The 20152-nt window shown below is 43.9% G+C and overlaps 1 protein-coding gene across 1 annotated transcript; it reads left to right on the forward strand.

Annotated features, from left to right (window-relative positions):
* Positions 1-8781: 8781 nt before the first annotated feature.
* On the forward strand, positions 8782-10509 carry LOC113746936 (uncharacterized). The gene is made up of 4 exons (XM_027284604.1): positions 8782-8866; positions 8952-9092; positions 9282-9534; positions 9740-10509. The coding sequence occupies exons 1-4, from the start codon at positions 8825-8827 to the stop codon at positions 10399-10401; spliced, it is 1098 nt and encodes a 365-aa protein (XP_027140405.1). The 5' UTR covers positions 8782-8824; the 3' UTR covers positions 10402-10509.
* The last annotated feature ends 9643 nt before the right edge of the window (positions 10510-20152 follow it).

Genomic DNA, 20152 nt, shown 5'->3' on the forward strand with positions numbered 1-20152 from the left:
CCAGCTGCATTTTCTGCTCTGTGATCTGGTGACACTGGGAGACAAAAAGCCATTACTGTAAGCGCAAACGAAAGGTTGAGCAATGAGAATGGTAATGAGGTGTGTAAGCTACGTCATCTCCAGGTAGAACAAAATTTCTGTGCCATCTCCTGGTCATACCAGGTAATTACATGACTGGGTGGAGTTACAGTAAAAAATAGACAGCCCAGGAGAAGGAGGGGGGTTACTCCGGCCATGGAACTCGGCAGGTTGGCGTGGAAGTCAGCTGGAAGACAGCTGCCATCAGCTGGCTTTCAGCTTGAACGGGACTTTTGAGTTGCTACTACTGTAGCTAGCGGCTACAATCACATGGCCGAACATCAAAAGGTTAGCAGCTAAATTAGCTCCACCTAACCCGCTTTCACTCGCGCACATCTTCTCAAAATGCAAACTCAACGCTGAGCAGGAAAACATGGACCAAAAACGCTGTGAACTCAGCCGATGTAGTTTCTGACCATTTTTCTTCTCGGGTTTCGGGAAGTTATGAGTTTTCACCCCAGAGCTCGCTCACACAACTGGACAGGTACAGGGCCGCAGCTAGAAAATGTCTCCTCTTCTCTCTCTCTCCCAGATTGCTTTGCGTACACCTTTAGTGATTTTTGGCTATGACGTCACGACGCAATACCTGTCTGCTGCCGGGAACACAGTTAACCCCATAAATGCCTGCTATCAAATTCAACCAAATAATCCTGAATAAAGAAGTTCCCCTGTCCTCTATGTGCTTAAAGCCGGGGCTACACCCCCCCCTTGACCTCAATGCCCCGTCGTGGCAGGTAACGGCTGCATAGTTACACCTGGGGACTGAGTGAAGAATGGACCACAGAACTTTTACTCAAGGCAGTATCAACAAACGTGGATATGCACGGAGAATGACGTGCATCATGCAATAAGGCCCTCCTAGTTCTACATAATGTAGTTTGTCAGGTGGGTCTCTCATCAGTCGACCGCTGATGGGGTTAACCTGTCCATGTGCTTCAGTGCATCTACTGTCTCAGTGTCAGTAGTGGTATCTGGAAGTCGTCACTCTGTAGGTCAGAAGTCACCTTCAGGTCACCAGCTACTGACTCAGCGGTGCGGCTACGCCCGTGGTTGACGTACAACGTCGGCGGATGAGTCGTCGGGCACCAGAGGGAGTCCGTCCAGTGTAGTCAGGTCTCACTGGGTGTGTGGGTCCATCTTCAGGAATAAACACGCTGAACATTTGGAGGACTCTCACAAGATGATCAAGTGGGCAAAGGAAAGCAATAAGCCATGGGCCCTCTGCTCAGTGGACATCTCACCAGGCACACTGAGTTCGGCCTGTAAAGGTGGGACCTGATCCGGGAAGGATTGCGGAACCAATAGACTGGAATAATCTCATCCTCCTCATTGTCTGAAAGGTTGGTTTTCTCTGGAGAAGGGTTTTTGCACGAGTTAAAGGCCTACGTTAGTGGACTGGGAGGGGAGGATGCCACCTCCGTCCGGCGTAAGTATCCACATATGGAGTAGGAGGTCCTGGTGTAACTTCTTAAAGGACCGTCCCTGTTCTCGGGCTTAACCGTGTACAACCGAGTGTCCAGCTCTCTACCACAACGTGGACGGCGGCTTCCCATTTGTCGGGATATCTGTGTTGCTCCCCCCGTATGTCTGACATTACTGATGACGACACGGTCTCCATCATTCAAATTGAAGCGTGTGACAACGCTTGTCATATCTTGTCTTGTTCCGTTTTGCTTTTTTTTTGCAGCATGTCGTTGTCGCCATCTATAGCTCTCTTGAAGCGAGACTTGAGGGTCTGTACGTACTGAGAGTGTGACTGTGCTGACCACCCCCGTGCATCTCGGCAAACCAAAGGCAGGTCGACTGGTAAGCGAGGTGGGCGCCAAACAGGATTCCTATGGCGTGAACCCGTCAACCTCGTTTCTTGAACAATTGTACGTGTCCAAAGGCTTCACAAACTCACGCCACCGAGGCTTCTCTTTATTCTCTAGGTACCAAGCGTATTCACAAGGTGCGGTTGAATCGTTCGACCAGGGTTACCACGAGGGTGGTACGGTGTTGTTCTCACCTGTGTATGCTGGCCAATTGACAGAGCTTTGATCATGCGAGACTCGAAATCGGGTCCCTGAGAGGCACTGAGGAGTTTTTTCCTTCCGGGAACCCGTAGTGACAATCAAAGTGTCTCCACAGACACTATGCCACAGTTCGGCTTTCTGGTGGGGTGTTGTAACGGCGACCGCGAACTTGGTGAAAGTGATCCTGATGACAAGGATGTGCCGTTGTTTCCACTGCTGTCAGTTCCAAGGAAAGGAAATCCATGCTTAGTAAACTCAGAGGTGCGTAGTGTTGGATTGTTACTAATGGAGCCGCGCTTCTCTCGGGTAACGCCATTTCGGCGCCACATCGCCACAAGTTTTCCACCTCTTTCCAATGTCTAAGGGACCTCGTAACCGTCGTCTTACAGATAAGGTGCGATCCCGCCCCCATGGTCCCCATGTGGTCATGGAAGGGTCGTCAGACAGGTACACGCAGCTCACTTGGTAAGACCGTGAAAAGAGCTTCAGAGCGCAGACCTGTCTCCCCGCCGTACGAAACACATTAGCAAGGAACGCTAGCGTGGTAGCTCCTCCTCAACAAGAGCGGAAGTTTTTGGAGCCCTTCCGTAGTGTGGGGGGTGGCTTGCTTCCCCGACACTCACCCAAGTTTTGTGAATGACATGTTTTAAACACTGATGCTGCTTCTGTGTTTTTCCTTCGCCAACTCAACCTCAGTCAGGGAGAACAGGTACCTCAAAATGATTCTGCCTTGCGTGTAGACCCAGGTAAGCTCTTGGTAGGTGGTTAGAGTTTCAACCAAAGGCAACACTACCATGGACAAGAGGTTGTCAACAATCCCAAGGAGTGGAAACTCAATTCTCTCAGGTTCTGGGGGACTGGCCAAGTTTTGAGAGAAAGCGATTTTCTCCGGTCAGTCTCCAACCCTGTTCCTGGAGACGACATGTCAAGATAACTTGGACTGATGTCCTGGAAAAGGACACTTCTCACCCGAGAAAGCTTCAGGCCAAACTCCTTAAGACGACCAAGAACTTTTCATGAGGCACGGCCTCATGCCGTCTCAATGTTTTCAGAAAAGACGATCAGGTGTCCAGGAAAACCAAGACTTCCCTCAGGTGCAATGTACCATGCATTTCTCCATTAGCCCGTGAAGGTTCCCTGTGGGCGTTGGTCACGCGCCTGCGGCAATCCGGTTAAATTCCCAAAACCCAAGAGGGCATATCAATGCTGTCTAGTGTGTGTCCATCTCTTTGACTTCAATCGGTAATAACTTAGAACTTCAGAGTCAGGACCGAAACACTGGACCTGAAAAGCGCAGAAAAAGTTGTCTTCAAGCTTGGGAAACGCATAGCATACCGTGATCGTCTGCAGGTTAACTTGCGAGAATCGATGGAAAGTCTGACGTGTTCCATTCTTTTTTTTGACACCACAAGTGGGGAGAAAAAGGTGATCTGTTCCCGAATTAAGCTCCAGTATCCAAAAGTCTCTTGGATATGCTTTACGAACGGCGTCAACATCAGCTGGAATGATCGGTCCGAGGCCGCTGTTAAAGGAGGTCCTCATCTAAAGCATTATGATGCTGTGCGCCACTTTATTTATCTGGGTTGTCGAAGTTTTAGAAGTTCGCGTTGGGCGAACACTTCCATTATCCTATGAAGCTGCGGACATCGTGTCCTTCCACTCCGGTGGATCGGCGATTGCCAAAGTGAATTTAACTTGACTGCGGTGACTGCTAGAATCTGGTTGGGTACTTACAAAACAATTGTGCTGGGGGTGGGCAAGATACTCTGGTAAGTCTGAATGTCTGGCAAGTTTACATCCGACAGGGATAACACATCATGTTCAGAACAATTACTCACATGACTGGCAGCTTAAAGGGTTCAAGCAAGAACTTCACGATCAACCGCCAGGTAAGGAAAGAGGAGTGCTCACAATCAGTTTTTTCTCATTCTGGAAAGGGGTTAACTTTGCAGTACCCTCATGCAACTGTCCACCCCCCTTTTCCCCCCCTGTTCCAGCCGAATGACCTCAGGGTTTTTTGCTTGGTGCTTCACCCATGCCGTGGCTATCAGTAGCCTGTCTGTGTCAGAGCTCATGACTTGGCTTACGCTTGAAACCAAAATGGTCCGCCGAAATGGGTGACTCAACCATCAGAGGTAAATGTCGTCAATACATCCATGGGATTGGTACTATTGGACAAAAGGCTGTGAGTTGGGCCACAATCAGGGAAAACCAAAGCAAGGGTAGGTACCTCGATTGATGCACAGTAAAAGCCTGTGGAAAAAACACTTTTGACTACGGGCATACTAACGTAAGCCGTATGATTTGAGCTGTTCATGAATTGAAATTAAATTTAAGTGTTTAATCTAACATGTCAGCATTCACCAAATCAACAACACATCTAGCTGTTCTGTCTTTCTAGTGGTGGGCCGTATCGCGTTAACGGTGCGGTGCATTATAAGTGAGACTCTTATCGGGTGATAAAAAAATATCACCATTAATCTATTCGCAAAGCAGTTCCAGCCTCTCAGGTCGCTTTTTTACTTTTTGACTTTTTTCTCTTTTGTTCTTTTTTGTTTTCTCACTGTAACTCCGTGGAGTCCTGATCTCTCTAGCAATTTAGAGAGTTTGGTGCTTTTGTCGTGTTTTTCTCGTGGTTTTTCGTGGTGTTGTTTTTCAAATGCCGCTTCCACATGGACAGTTGCCTTTGTTTACTCCGGCATTGGTGCAATCAGCTGTTCGATTGGCGCGATTAATCTATGGCCACCACTAGTCTTTGCATAATTACAGGCGTCTCTTCTCTTGTGCTTGCGCACTCTCTCCCTCATCTCGCATGTAAACAACAAACTAACCCTTAAAAAAGTACAAAAACGGTTCGGACGTCACGGGGCTGCCAGGCCTGTGGTGTCAGACCTGACGATACAAGCGAGAGTTTTTTTTAATTAACAGTTTATTTGGAGGGGAGGGCCGTTGTGTTGTGCGACATAGAGCTGCAAGACGAGCGTTTTGGAAGCCCTTTGTTATGCAGGTATTTACTGTAGTGCATGCTTTAGGCCAGGTAAACCATACAAACACCTCATTAGCATCCTCATTGTTTGCACTTGATGTGGCTTTTTGGTCTCCAGTGTCACAAATACAGAGCAGAAAATGTAGCTGGTTGTGACTATTGTATACTATACAGTAGCCTTGTTATGTGGTGCTCATGACATGAATGACTCCTTTTCATTTCGTCCATTCCATAGGCTAAATGGCGTAAATGGAAAGAATATTGTAGTGACCCGGAACAATGAAGCTACGAAGCAACTGGTTTTGCTGGACTTTATTCCTAATCTGGACACAGGCTACGTGGGCCGTAGCCAAGTCAAAAAAACAATAAAAACTGGCCTCCTGCGAATAAAGTCTTTCATGGAATGCCAAATATATGTTTGTGATGGTTTCTGGTCAAGCTTATCTGCAAACTTTATTAAAACCAAAAAATACTTGACTTATTTCATACTTGATTCGCCCGTAATTCTTTCCATTTACGCTTTACGCCATTTAGCCTAGGGGTCACTGTTTACCAAATCAACAACATCTAGGCTATGTTCGGACGTTACGAGCGGAGTTTTCTTTAATAACAAGTTTATGTTGGCATGTTGTTTCAAATCAAATTAATCAATTTTATTTGTATAGCCCAAAGTCACAAAGTACATTTGCCTCAGAGGGCTTTACAATCTGTACAGGAGTGACACCCTCGGTCCTTAGACCTCGGTTCGAGTGAGGAAAAACTTGCCACAAAAACCCTTTTAACAGGGAAAAAATGTGGAAGAAACCTCAGGAAGAGCCACAGAGGAGGGATCCCTCTCCAGGACGGACAGACGGCAATGGATGTCACGTGTACAGGACAAATCAACACAAACATATTGTACAATGACTGATAAAATGACAATGAATTATAATGAAGATAAAAAATGATTACAGTAAAGATATGGTAGTAATAATGACAGTAGTAAATATGTAGTGGGCGTCGTGCAGGATCACAGCAGGCAGCCACGATCCACGAGAACCTGCGGACGACAGAGCACAGAAACTCCGGGGAAGTTTGGTTAGTAACATGCATTAATGAGACATGTCCACAGATGGAGAGATATGGAGAGATATGGAGAGATATAGAGATATAATATATATAGAGAGAGGGGAGATATAGAGAGATATAGAGAGAGAGTGAGAGTGAGAGAGAGAGAGAGAGAGACGAGAGAGAGTTTTCGGTAAGGGAGATGTGTGCATCTTCAACCAATACGTGCCTGGCTAGGCATAACCCTCGGTGGGTCCCCCGGCAGTGTAATCCTATGGCAGCATAACTAAGGGATGACCTGAGCCAGCCTAACTATAGGCTTACAAAAAGGAAAGTCTTAAGTCTATCTTAAAGGTGTTGACCGTGTCTGCCTCCTGAACCCAGAAAGGTAGTTTGTTCCACAGAAGAGGAGCCTGATAGCTGAAAGCTCTGGCTCCCAATCTACTTTTGGAAACTATAGGAACCACAAGGAACCCAGCGTCCGGAGAGCGCAGTGTTCTAGAGGGGTAATAAGGTATTATGAGCCTTTTAGATAAGATGGTGCCTGACCATGAAGAGCTTTGTAAGTAAGGAGAAGAATTTTAAATCCTATTCTAGATTTGATGGGTAGCCAATGCAAGGAAGCCAAAATGGGAGAATGGATCTTGGTTCCTGTCAGAACACGTGCAGCAGCATTCTGAATTAACGCAAAGTCCTAAGAGACTTATTAGAGCAGCCTGATAACAAAGAGTTACAATAGTCAAGCCTTGAAGTAACAAAGCGTGGACTAGTTTTTCTGCATCCGCCTGAGAGACAATGCATCTGATTTTAGCGATGTTACGTAAGTGGAAGAATGCAGTCCTCGAAATTTGTTTTATGTGGACGCTTAAAGGACAAATCCTGATCAAAAACAACTCCAAGATTCTTTACAGTGGAGCTGGAGGCCAGGGTGATCCCATCTAAAGTAACTAAGTCTCTAGAAAGAGAGTTTCTGATGTGTTTGGGTCCAATTACAAGAACTTCAGTTTTGTCTGAATTTAACACAAAAAATTGTAGGTCATCCAACTTTTATATCCTTAAGGCATGCTGGAGTTTAGTTAACTGATTGGTTGCATCAGGCTTGATCGATAAATATAATTGGGTGTCGTCAGCATAACAATGAAAATTGATAGAGTGATTCCAATAAGTTTTCCCTAAAGGAAGCATATTCTGTAGAGTGGTCCAAGTACAGAACCTTGTGGGACTCCATGACAAACTTTGGTCTGCATGGAGGATTCATCATTGACGTGAACAAACTGAGATGATCTAAAAAGTACGATTTAAACCAGCTTAGGGCGGTTCCTTTGATGCCAATTCGATGTTCCAGTCTCTGTAAAAGAATTTGATGGTCAATGGTGTCAAATGCAGCACTAAGATCTAACAGGACAAGTACAGAGATGAGTCCTTTGTCTGTTGTTGTGCGTGACAGAGTTGCAGACACGAGCAGCTGCAGCGCTGCCTCAGTGTTATCTTATCGCAACTTTTTTTCCCCCATCAACTGATCCGCTGATCAGCTGATCGGCTCACCCCAGCGTATCTGTTCAGATGTGTCTTTAGACAGTCTACGGTGAGAGCGGAAGATCACTGCTCCTCCCCGTGGACAAATGAGGCATTGCAGCTGGTTTTCACACAGACTGCTTAGGGGCGTTTCCAGTCGAGGCCTCACTGACTACATCATCGCGGACCAGCGAAGGACCGATCAAGGACCAGTGAAGGACCAGTCACGGCCCCGTCACGGAAACACGGGAACTTTTAAGTTGCTACATCTGTATGTAGCCGTTAGCCATTAGCTATGTAGCCGTTAGCCATTAGCTGTGTAGCCGCTAGGATAACCGTGAGTGTGATACATAACTGGAGCTAACAGTGAGCCACTGATTTGGTTAGCCAGACAAAATGCTAACTATCTAGTGTGTGTTGTGTGTGAGCATTGTGTGTGTGTGTGTCAGGGTCCCCGCGGGTCCTTAGGATTTTTCAGTATGTGGCCCACAAACAGAAAATTTTGCCAACCCGCTCTAAATTATGGCCCATTTAGTTTCATGATCATCCCAACATGTAATGATAAATTACATTTTAGTTTTTTGAAAACATGGATATTAGAGACTTTGTTTTGATTGTATTATTAATTATTTCAGGAGGGCACCAAGGAACTTAATTTAAGGAACATGCTCTCTGTATCAATGGATGGCCCCTCAGTGAATTGGAAATTCATGGATCTCCTACAACACGAACATGGAGAACAGTTTGGTGGGATGCAACTCCAAGTGGTCGGAAGTTGTGGTCTCCACACCCTGCACAATTCATTCAAAGGTGGATTTGAGTTGTGGCATGTGGAAAAGGTGCTGAGATCCCTCCACTATCTTTGGAGTGAGCACATGATGCCCCAGCAAGGAGAGAGGATTTCACATCTGCAACCCTCTCATCTACATTCCCCTTACCCTTTTGTGGCCATCGTTGGCTTGAAAATTTACCTGCTGCAGAGAGAGCCATTGAAATTTGGCCTTCTATTGAAAAGTTTGTTGACATGGTGAAATCAAAGGAGGTGAAGAACCCAGGGAATGCTTCATTCGACGTCCTGTTGGAGTCAACAAAGGATCCTCTCTTCTGTGCCAAATTGCACTTCTTCATGTTTATATCAAGAGCTTTTCAGCCATTTCTGGAAAAGTATCAAACAGATGCTCCCATGATGCCCTTCTTGTGGAAAGACTTGGAGGATTTGATGAGGGTAATTATTTGTCATAATGCACCTTTTAATACACAGAAATGCACTGATCTAACTCAAATATGTATCTTTGTTTTTATTTTACCAGAGCCTTCTCAAACGATTCATCAAGTGTGATGCACTGCCCACCAGTCCATACAAGCTGGTGAGGCTTGATGTCAAAGACAAGAAGCTTTGGCTTGGCCCAAAAGATGTTGACATTGGCATGGGTGCAGCAGCTCTCATCAAGGTGGGTATATTCTATAATATATAGTATCTAACGATGACATTAATGACTCAACTTGTGTGCTTGTGTGTGTGCGCATTTGGGATGTTCTGAGAAGGGCCATTAATCTCTGTGTTATGCTTGGTTATTGCATACAATGTAGAGGGACAGAAATCCTAAGGATTTGACAAACCATTGCTTTTTTCCTGGCAGGGACTGTCAGGGCCCAAGGGCAGGGTAGGCGAGCTGAGTGTTCTGCAGTTCAAAACAGAGTGCCAGGGTGCACTTTCAGAAATATGCAAGAAGGCACTGGATAAGTGCCCTCTAAAATATGCCACTGTCCATAACATGATGTGTCTGGACCCAAGAAAAATCTATTCCAACCCTGACGAATGCCTGAAGAAACTGAAGTGCCTCATTGAGAAGTTTCTACTGGACAAACAGTTGAAAGGCGGCATACCCTCTGGTAAATGATAGGAATAAGGAAAAAATATGGCAGGGTGGAATGAATTGAGTGTAAACCAATGAGCTGTTTTTGTTGTAAAATATTATTTATGGAAGGGATTAACAGAAAATAAGTGGAATTAGTGTGGATTTGACTTTGCCTTTGATGTTGAGATGCATATTTTTGTTTTAAATTCATACTGACGCTCCTTTATGCATCATTACAGGTGATATTATTTCTCAACAGTTTGAGAAGGCTCTTTCCAATGAGGCCAGATCACTGGAATTTGCCAATTTCCAGCCATCTGTGTCTAGGGTTGACACTTTCCTGTCAGAAAATCTCAGTTCCTACACTGACCTGTGGAACTTCTGCAAGAAGTTACTACTCCTGTCACATGGGCAAGCTGAAGTGGAGAGGGGGTTCTCCATTAATAAAGAAGTGGAAACGTGCAACATGTCTGAGGAGACAGTTGTTACCCAAAGGCTCATCTGTGATCAAGTGAAAGTTTGTGGGGGGGTGACACAAGTGCCGATAACAAAGGAGCTGATGAGTTATTGTGCCTCAGCACGGAGCCGTTACAGGGCACACTTAGAAGAAGAAAAAAAGAAGAGAGAGAGAGAAGAACACTCCAAGAAAAGAAAATACGTTGAGGACGATCTCTGTCAGCTAAAGAAAAAGAAAAAATCTTTTCTCGAAATGTGCTCATCCTTGGAGAAGGATGCAGATAGGCTGGCAGAGCAAGCAGAAAGTTCTGCTGGCAGTAAAATGGCCACACTTATCACAGAATCCAATTGTTTGAGGAGACGAGCTAAAGATAAACGTAAAGAACTGACCGAGTTGGATGCAGAAATTGAAAAAAAGATTGCAGAATTGGCAAAACTTTCATGAGGGCTTTCACTTTATTTTATTTGAATTTAATTTATTTGAATTATTTCCTTATTAGGATTATCTGATGAATGCCTTGATTTTTTTTTCATGTTATTCTGTTTGTAAACTGTTTAGAGTGCATATATTTCATATGTGTTGGATTGCCAGGTTGGCCATAATCCAATTGTTCACATCACCAAAAGCTGAACAAGGCACTTTCATTTTTTTCATGCTATTCTGTTTGTAAACTGTTATACAGTGTATATATTTTATTTTATATGCTTCTTATGCATTGGGTTGCCAGGTTGGCAATAGTTATGCCTACATATCACTGAAAGATGAACAAATGCACTTTTAAATAAAAGAATGTCTTTTTAACAATTGTCTTGGTCGTAATTCAATAGGTCTATACATAGATTATTGAATATACTTGCATTTATTCATCATTTAGAAAAAGGATGATAGATTGTAATGTCTTAGGACTGTTCCATGTCTTTTTTTTAAATTCCTATGTGGGGCCAAAATCTAGAAATTACCTGAAATATATGTACATATACAGTTTATACATCCACTTAACCATGTCAGGATGGAAAATCAGCTATTTCATCAGCTACCTATGTGGCATCCTGAGTGTGTACCTTCCTCCTCCTCTCCTGGGTGTGGTCTCTTTCTTTCTCCTCCTCTTCTCTGGGTGTGGTTTCTGTTTGCAGGTGTTTTCCATTAATTACTTTGGGTATTTATACCACTGCAGGCTGGTACTCATTCTCTTCTCTGATCTCTCTCTGGCTGGGCCTGGTTCTGGGCTCTTCTGTCCCTAGTCAGGTTTGGTTTGGTATGGTTTAGTTCAGTTCAGTTCCGTTTGTTATTTTTGGTCATCCTTTGCTTTTGTTCCACACTACCAACACATGCACACTCGCAATTGTCACTCATGCACACCCTACACCACTGATACCACTGCTTCTACACACTCCATAACTTTAAATCCTTTATGATTGTTTAATCTGATTTAATAAAGTATTGTTTAAACAAACGTACATGGTGTGAACTCCCTTTTTGCCATGACTCTCCGAGCCAGGTCATGACAAATGGGGGCTCGTCCGGTCCTTTGAGTGGATGACAAATTAGTATTCCATTTAAAGGTTTTTGAAGTCTGTTGCCTTAGGGGTTGGACCTAGGGTAGCAGTGTGTGATTGTAGTTGGTTTTGGTTCAGCTGTGTGCTGGATTTGTGATCCAGGCAGATGGTTTGGCTGCTTGTGGATCTATGCTGGGAGTATCACCATGTGCTTTAGGAGCCATTTTGTTTTTTTGTTTTTTGCTGCACCCAACTAAAGTGTCACTGTTTGATTCACTCTCTGAAGGGAATTCCTCCAGTAGGTGTAGGGGCACTTCCTCTAGGGGTTGTGTTCGTTTGTTTTTTTGTGTGTAGTGTGGTGAGAACGTGGAAAGAGCAGTTGTCTCGGGAGCACATCCGCTGCTGCAGGTGAGTCGCCAGTTTATGGTTGCTTTACCGGGCTGTCGGGCTGAGCCATTGTCTGCGTGGAGACAATGCAGTGCATAAATACCCACCACAAGTATCACACGAAGACTAGGGTTGAGTGTTAGCCAGGTTTGGTTAGGCAGTCAGGGGGGATATTCCCTGTTAAGAAGCCTGCCATTGCCTCTGGGCAGGCTGAGAGTGAACAGTATTTTCTGTATTTGTTGTTTTTGATTATGGCTTCTTTAAGTGAATTTGTTAAGGCTCCGACAGTTTCATTTGTGACTAGGTGTAAAAAGGATCAGTTGGTGTCGATAGCCAGCCATTATGATATTGATGTCCCTGAAAAGTGCCATAAAGAGGAGCTTAAAGAGTTAGTTTTGTCATATTTGTTTGATCAAGGAGTGCTACATAAGAGTGACCCTGAAATGGAACTTGCACCTCAGTCAGAGTCTGTACCAGCAGTTATGAACGTTGCTGGTTTGACATTTGAACAGCGTAAAGAGCTTTTGTTGTTACAATATGAGCAGAAGCGGATGGATAGGGAACAGGAACTTGAGTTGGAACGGCTGCGGCAGGATACAGAGAGGATAAAATTGGAGTTAGAGAGATCTAGGTTGCAGTTAATCCAGGAGGGGAAGCTCACTCCGGCTGGACTTGGTCTGAATTCTGGTGTGTCTGGGTTAAGTGGTGGTGAGGTTGCTGCTAACCTGCGGTTGCTTCCAAAATTTAATGAGCGTGACCCGGACATTTTTGTCACATTGTTTGAACGTGTGGCTGATGCAAAGAACTGGCCTGATTCAGATAGGGTGCTTATGCTTCAGAGTGTGCTTACTGGGAGAGCCCAGGAGGCGTACTCAGCTGTTTGTGGCGAGGACCCCAATTATGACACAGTGAAAGCAGTTGTGTTGAAGGCATATGAGTTGGTCCCAGAAGCCTATCGCCAGAGGTTTCGAAGCTGGAGCAAAGGTGATAAGCAGACACACGTGGAGTTTGTTCGTGAGCTGACTATTCATTTTCAACACTGGTGTTCAGCCAGTAATATTAACTCTTTTGATGAGCTCTCCAATTTGATTATTCTAGAGCAGTTTAAAAATTCTATCCCTGAGCGTGTTGCTACATATGTGACCGAACAGAAGCCCATCAGCGTAGTGAAAGCAGCAGAGTTAGCTGATGATTTTGTGCTTACACATAAGGTTGGCTGGGTAACACGTTCTGGGGGGGATGTCAAAGGAGTAAATGTTAGCAGTGTACCCTTGCGTGGCAGTCCTAAGGTGGTGAGGCCTGGTTTCCCCCGTAAGCCCGTATCTCCAGGGCGGCAACAGGGTTTCAACGAGTGTCACTATTGTCATGGTGAGGGCCACTGGAAAGCTGAATGTCCTCTGTTACAGTCAAATGGGAGGCACAATGTAGCAGTGCATGTTCCAGCTATGCTTTGTGCTTTGCCTGAAAATACTGTTTGTGTTAATCTTAATGAGTGTCTTGCTGGTGGGTCAGGGAAGACACCTGTCTGTGTTTCAGGGGAAAATGCTGGTTTTGAACCATTTATCACTGATGCAGTCGTAGCATTGGTTGGTAGTGATGTACGTGTTCCAATTAAGGTGTTGCGTGACACAGGTGCAAATCAGTCTTTTGTTTTGGATACAGTATTGCCTTTCTCATCAAAGTCTGAGACTGGTGATTCCATCCTTATGAAGGGAATGGAGTTGGGCTTGATCACTGTGCCACGACATATTATAGAGATCGATTGTAAGCTGGTCCAGGGTGTTATTCTTGTTGGCATTCGGCCAGAGTTACCACTTGAAGGTGTTTCTATGGTTCTAGGTAATGACCTGGCTGAGAGTCGTGTGTGGGCCGAGGTTCTGCCTCCGCCTGTGGTTGTTTCCAAGCCAGTGGTAGAAAGTGAACCAATGCCAGCAGTTTTTCCAGCTTGTGTTGTGACTCGGGCCCAAATGAAAAGGTCTCTTGACCAGTCCAGCTCCGGTGCTAGTGAGAGAGATGTAGTTGATAGCCATGTTGTACTTCCTCATCTTCCCTCCACTGTTGCAAGAAAAGACTGGGTGGCAAGTCAAAAAGCTGATTCCTCCTTGTCTCCGTTGTGGGCTGAGGCTCATTCAGTTGACAAAATCAGGGATTTAGCTCAGGGGTACTTTGTGCAGGAAGGTTTGTTGGTGCGCAAGTGGGTGCCCTGTGATGGGAATTTTGTGGGGGAAGCAGTTTTTCAGGTGGTTGTGCCGTGTGATTTCCGTGATGTAGTGCTGAAGACTGCTTATGATGATTGTGGACATTTAGGTATAAAAAAGACATATGACCGTGTCCTGCGATATTTCTTTTGGCCGCGATTGAAGCGTGATGTCTCCAGGTATGTGAAGTCTTGTCACATATGCCAACTGGTGGGTAAGTCCAACCAAGGTATTAAGCCTGCCCCCCTTAGTCCTATTGTAGCTGCAAGTACACCCTTTGAGCATTTGATTATTGATTGTGTGGGGCCGTTGCCTCCTTCCAGGTCTGGCTGTACTTACATGTTGACAGTGATGTGCCAGACAACGCGTTATCCTGCAGCATTTCCCTTGCGCTCCATTACAGTTAAGTCCATTGTGAAGGCTCTGACTCAGTTTGTTTCCACATTTGGTGTTCCACGTGTGATTCAGAGTGATCAGGGTTCCAACTTCACTTCACACATGTTCAAGCAGATTTTGCAGCAATTGGGAGTGAAACATAATCGTGCATCAGCCTATCATGCGCAGAGTCAGGGAGCACTGGAGCGGTTTCATAGAACCTTAAAATCTATGCTGCGTGCCTTTAGTATGGAGCTGGGCAGGGACTGGGAGGAGGGGTTGCCTTGGCTCATGTTGTCTGCTAGAGAGGTTGTCCAGGCTAGCACTGGATTTAGTCCCAATGATTTGGTCTTTGGTCATTCTGTGCGTGGTCCTCTAGCCCTGTTGCAAGACGGGCTGGTTGAGAGTGAACCACCAACTAATTTGGTAGACTATGTTAATGGGTTTCGCCGCCGTCTGTACATGGCAGTGGAGGTAGCGAGGAAGAACTTGGAGGGTGCTCAGGATAATCAAAAACGGCAGTATGATCTTCAGGCTGAACATCGCCAGTTTAGCCCTGGGGACCAGGTGTTAGCTCTCTTGCCGGTACAGGTCTCTCCTTTTCAGGCTAAATTTGCTGGCCCATACACCATTACAAAAAAGGTTTCAGAACTAAACTACCTGATTTCAACCCCGAATCGTAGGAAGTCCTCTCAGTTGTGTCATGTGAACTTGTTAAAACCCTATCTTGCTCGTGGAGTTACTAAATCTGATCTCTCAGGAGACCATGTTCGTCCAACCTTGATGGTGTTGGCAAATCGCAGTGATGCTGATGGAAGTTTGGACAGTGAGAGAGATGTTGAAATGCCCAGTGATCCTGTCATGTGTGGCAGATTGAAAAATTCGGAATCACTCGGTCAACTTGACAAATTATTGGGTCACTTGTCTGCATCACAGCGTGCTGAGCTCATGGAGTTGATTGGGAGGTTCTCAATGCTCTTTGGTGACACACCCACACAGACTCATCTCATTAGTCACGATATTGATGTGAGCAACAGCCCACCCATTAAGCAGCGGTTTTATCGCTGTTCATTAGAAAAGCGGAAGGTGTTAGAGGCTGAGGTCAAGTACATGTTGGATAATGGGATTGCAGTTCCATCATCTTCTAGTTGGGCATCACCTAGTCTGCTGGTTGGTAAATCAGATGGGTCGCTGCGTTTCTGCACAGATATAGAAAAGTCAACAAGGTCACTAAGGCAGATTGTTATCCTTTGCCACGAATGGAAGATTGTGTAGACCTAGTGGGCTACGCTAGTTTTGTTAGCAAATTTGACAAGGGGTATTGGCAGGTCCCACTGTCAGCACGTGCACGTGAAATTTCAGCTTTTGTGACACCTTTTGGTTTGTATGAATATACCGTTATGAGTTTTGGCCTTCGCAATGCGCCCGCTACATTTCAGCGCCTCATGAACTTGGTGGTTGCAGGTCTTGATGGGTGTGCAGTTTACCTGGATGATGTTGTTGTGTTTAGTAACACCTGGGAAGATCACATCCAGCGTATTGGTGCTCTCTTTAGTCGTTTAGCTGAGGCACAGCTCACCGTCAACCTGGCAAAGTGTGAGTTTGTCAGGGCAACAGTGATTTATTTGGGCCGGGTGGTTGGACAGGGGCAGGTTCGTCTAGTTGACGCAAAGGTTCAGGCAGTCATGCAGTATCCTGTTCCTGCTACCAAAAAAGGACTTATGCGGTTTTTGGGTATGGTTGGCTATTACCGTGCATTCTGTAAAAACTTCTCGACAGTGGTTGCACCTTTAACAGACTTGCTGAAAACAAATGCTAAGTTTGTGTGGTCTGTTCAGTGCCAGCTGGCATTTGAAAATGTGAAAACTCTGTTGTGTGCTGCTCCAGTTCTTGCTGCACCACGCCTGAATCAGCCTTTTAAACTAGAAGTTGATACTAGTCTTGTTGGAGCTGGTGCTGTGTTGTTGCAGGAATCAGAGGGGGTTGACAGGCCATGCTACTTCTCCAAGAAGTTTAATGTTCACCAGCTCAACTACTCAACAATTGAGAAGGAAGCGTTGGCCTTGGTCTGGGCCCTAAAACATTTTGAGGTGTATGTTGGCTCTGGAGTGAGTCCAGTTGTGGTCTATACTGACCACAATCCTTTGACTTTTCTTTGTTCATTGAGTTGTCCAAACCATCGTCTGATGAGGTGGACTTTGTTTCTTCAGTCTCATGGTTTGGAGATTAAGCACATCAGAGGTAAAGATAATGTTGTGGCGGATGCCTTATCACGTGCCCCTGTAGAATAGATGCCATGCTGCTTTGTGAGCTGCTTTAATGCAGTCTTTGTCTCCTTGGTTAGAAGTGTCTGATTGTTATTAGGGAATGATGTTGCGGGATCCCTTTCGGGCCCCGTGTCTTAAGGGGGGGGGGGGGGATGCCATATCTGGCATCCTGCGTGTGTACCTTCTCTTCCTCCTCTCCTGGGTGTGATCCTCTTCCTTCTTTTCTCTCTCTCTCTTCTCTGTGGTTGTGGTTTCTGTTTGCAGGTGTTTTCCATTATTACTTTGGGTATTTATACCACTGCAGGCGTACTCATTCTCTTCTCTGATCTCTCTTGGCTTGGCCGGTTCTGGCTCTTCTGTCCCTAGTCAGGTTTGGTTTGGTTTGGTTTGTTTGTTCAGTTCGTTTGTATTTTTGGTCATCCTTTGCTTTGTTCTTTCACCATACCAACACCTGCACCACTCGCATGTCACTCATGCCCACCCTACACCACTGATACCACTGCTTCTACACACTCCATAACTTTAATCCTTATGATTGTTTAATTTGATTTAATAAAGTATTGTTTAAACAAACGTACATGGTGTGAACTCCCTTTTTGCATGACTCTCAGGCCAGGTCATGACACAAATCTTGTAATTTTTTCACATATTGCAACTGTAGATTATTGTCATTTTTCCGGATACTGGAAGTTCAAGAATGTTTGGAAATTCGGGAGTTTGTCATGTTCTTTATTTTTGGAAGTTCCGGAAGTTTGCAAGTTCTAAAATGTTTGGATTTCTGTAATTGTTGTCATTTTCCACAATATGACATGCTGTTGAATATTGTCATTTCTGGAATGTTGGCAAGTTCCAGATGTTCTCCAGTCTAGAATTGGAAGGTCCGGAATGTTGTCATGTTATGGATTGTTGGCAAATTCTAGAATGTTTGAGGTTCCGGAATTTGGCATTATGTTATGTCCGGAAGTTGGCAGGCTAGAATGTTGCATTGTCATAGATTGTTGGATGTTCCAGAATGTTGTCAAGCTCTAAAATGTTTGTACATTCTGGAATCTTTTAATTTTCCACAATATTGGGAATTGTAGAATATTGTACATTTTCAGGAATACTGGTAAGTTCTAGAATTGTTGGAAGTTCCGGAATGTTGTCATGTCTTGATGTTAGGAATTCCGGAAGGTTGCAAGTTCTAAAATGTTGGACTTTTTAAGTTGTCATTTTCCACCATCTTGACATAATGTTGACATATTGTCATATTCCCGAATGTTGGCCAAGTTATCGAATGTCTGCCGTTTCTAGAATGTTTGGAAGTTCCGGATGTTGTCATGTTATGGAATGTTGGCAAATTCTAGAATGTTGCGAGTTCCGGACTGTTGGCATTTGTTATGTTCGGATGTTGGCAAGGCTGAAATGTTGTCAAGGCCTAGGATGGTTGGATTTCCAGAATGTTGTCCAGCTCTAAAATGTTTGGACATTATGGAATGTGTTCAATTTCCACAATATTGGCATACTGTAGAATATTGTCATTTTAGGATACTGGTAAGTTCTAGAATGTTTGGGTTCGGAATGTTGGCAAGTCTAAAATGTTTGGATCTTTTTTAATGTTGTCCATTTTCCCACAATTTGACATAATGTTTGATATTGTCATATTCGGAATGTTGGCAAGTTATAGAATGTCTGCCAGTTCTAGAATGTTTGGAAGTTCGGAAGTTGTCATGTTATGGATGTGGCAAATTCTAGAATGTTGAGATTCCGGAATGTTGGCATTATGTATGTTGCGGAAGTTGGCAAGTTCTATAATGTTGTCAAGGCTCGAATGGTTGGATGTTCCAGAATGTTGTCAAGCTCTAAAATGTTTGGACATTTGGAATCTTTAAATTTCCACAATATTTGGCTATGTAGAATATTGTTCATTTTCCGGAATACTGGTAAGTTCTAGAATTGTTGGAAAGTTCTGGAATGTTGGCAAGTTCTTAAATGTTTGGACTTTCTTTAATGTGTCATTTTCCACAATTTGACAAATGTTGAATATTGTCATTCCGGAATGTTGGCCAAGTTATAGAATGTCTGCCAGTTCTAGAATGTTTGGAAGTTCCGGAATGTTGTCTGTTATGGAATGTTGGCAAATTCTAGAATGTTGAGAGTTCCGGAATGTTGGCCTATGTTATGTTCCGGATGATGGCAAGTTGAATGTTGTCAGGCTAGAATGGTGGATGTTCCAGAATGTTGTCAAGCTCTAAATGTTTGGACCTTTGGAATCTTTAAATTTCCACAATATTGGCATACTGTAGAATATTGTCATTTTCCGGAATACTGGTAAGTTCTAGATGTTTGGAGCTCCGGAATGTTGTCATGTTCTTGAATGTTTGGAAGTTCTGGAATGTTGGCAAGTTCTAAAATGTTTGGACTTCTTTAATGTTGTCCTTTTCCACAATATTCAAATTATTGATATTGTCATGTTCCGGAATGTTGGGAAGTTATAGAATGTCTGCCAGTTCTAGAATGTTTGGATGTTCCAGAATGTTGTCAAGCTCTAAATGTTTGGACATTTGGAATCTTTTAAATTTTCCACATATTGGCATACTGTAGAATATTGTAATTTCCGGAATACAAGTTAAGTTCTAGAATGTTGGAAGTTCCGGAATGTTGTCATGTTCTTGAATGTTTGGAGTGCCGGAATGTTGGCAAGTTCTAAAAATTTTGGACTTTCTGTAATGTTGTCATTTTCACGATATTGACATTATGTAAATATTGTCATATTCCGGAATGTTTGCCAGTTCTAGAATGTTGCCAGTTCTAGAATGTTTGGAAGTTCCGGAATTTTGTCATGTTATCATTGTTGGCCAATTCTAATGTTTGAGTTCCATGTAGAATATGTCTTTCCTGATCTGGTAGTTCTAGAATGTTGTGGAATGATTGTCCGTTGAATGTTTGGAATCATGTTGCAAGCTCTAAAATGTTTGGACCTTCTGGAAATCTTGTAACTTTTCCACAATATGGCATACTGTACAATATGTATTTTCCCGAATACTGGTAAGTTCTTGAATGTTTTGGACTTTCTTTAATGTGTCATTTTCCACAATATTCACATAATGTTGAATATGTCATGTTCCGGAAGTCGGCAAGTTATAGAATGTCTTGCAGTTCTAGAATGTTGGAGTTCCGGAATGTTGTTCAAGCTCTAAACTGTTGGACATTCTGGAATCTTGTCATTTTCCACAATATTGGCATACTGTAGAATATTGTCATTTTCCACAATATTGGCATACTGTAGAATATTGTCATTTTCCAGAATACTGGCATTATGTTATGTTCCAGAATGTTGTCAATCTCTAAGATGTTTGGACATTCTGGAATCTTGTAATTTTCCACAATATTGGCATACTGTAGAATGTTGGAATTTTCCGGAATACTGTCCTAGAATGTTTTGAATTTCCGGAATGTTGTCATGTTCTAAAATGTTTGGACTTTCTTTAAT

The sequence above is a fragment of the Larimichthys crocea genome, chromosome XI (assembly GCF_000972845.2).
Source record: "Larimichthys crocea isolate SSNF chromosome XI, L_crocea_2.0, whole genome shotgun sequence".
In the NCBI taxonomy this organism is placed as follows: domain Eukaryota; kingdom Metazoa; phylum Chordata; class Actinopteri; family Sciaenidae; genus Larimichthys; species Larimichthys crocea.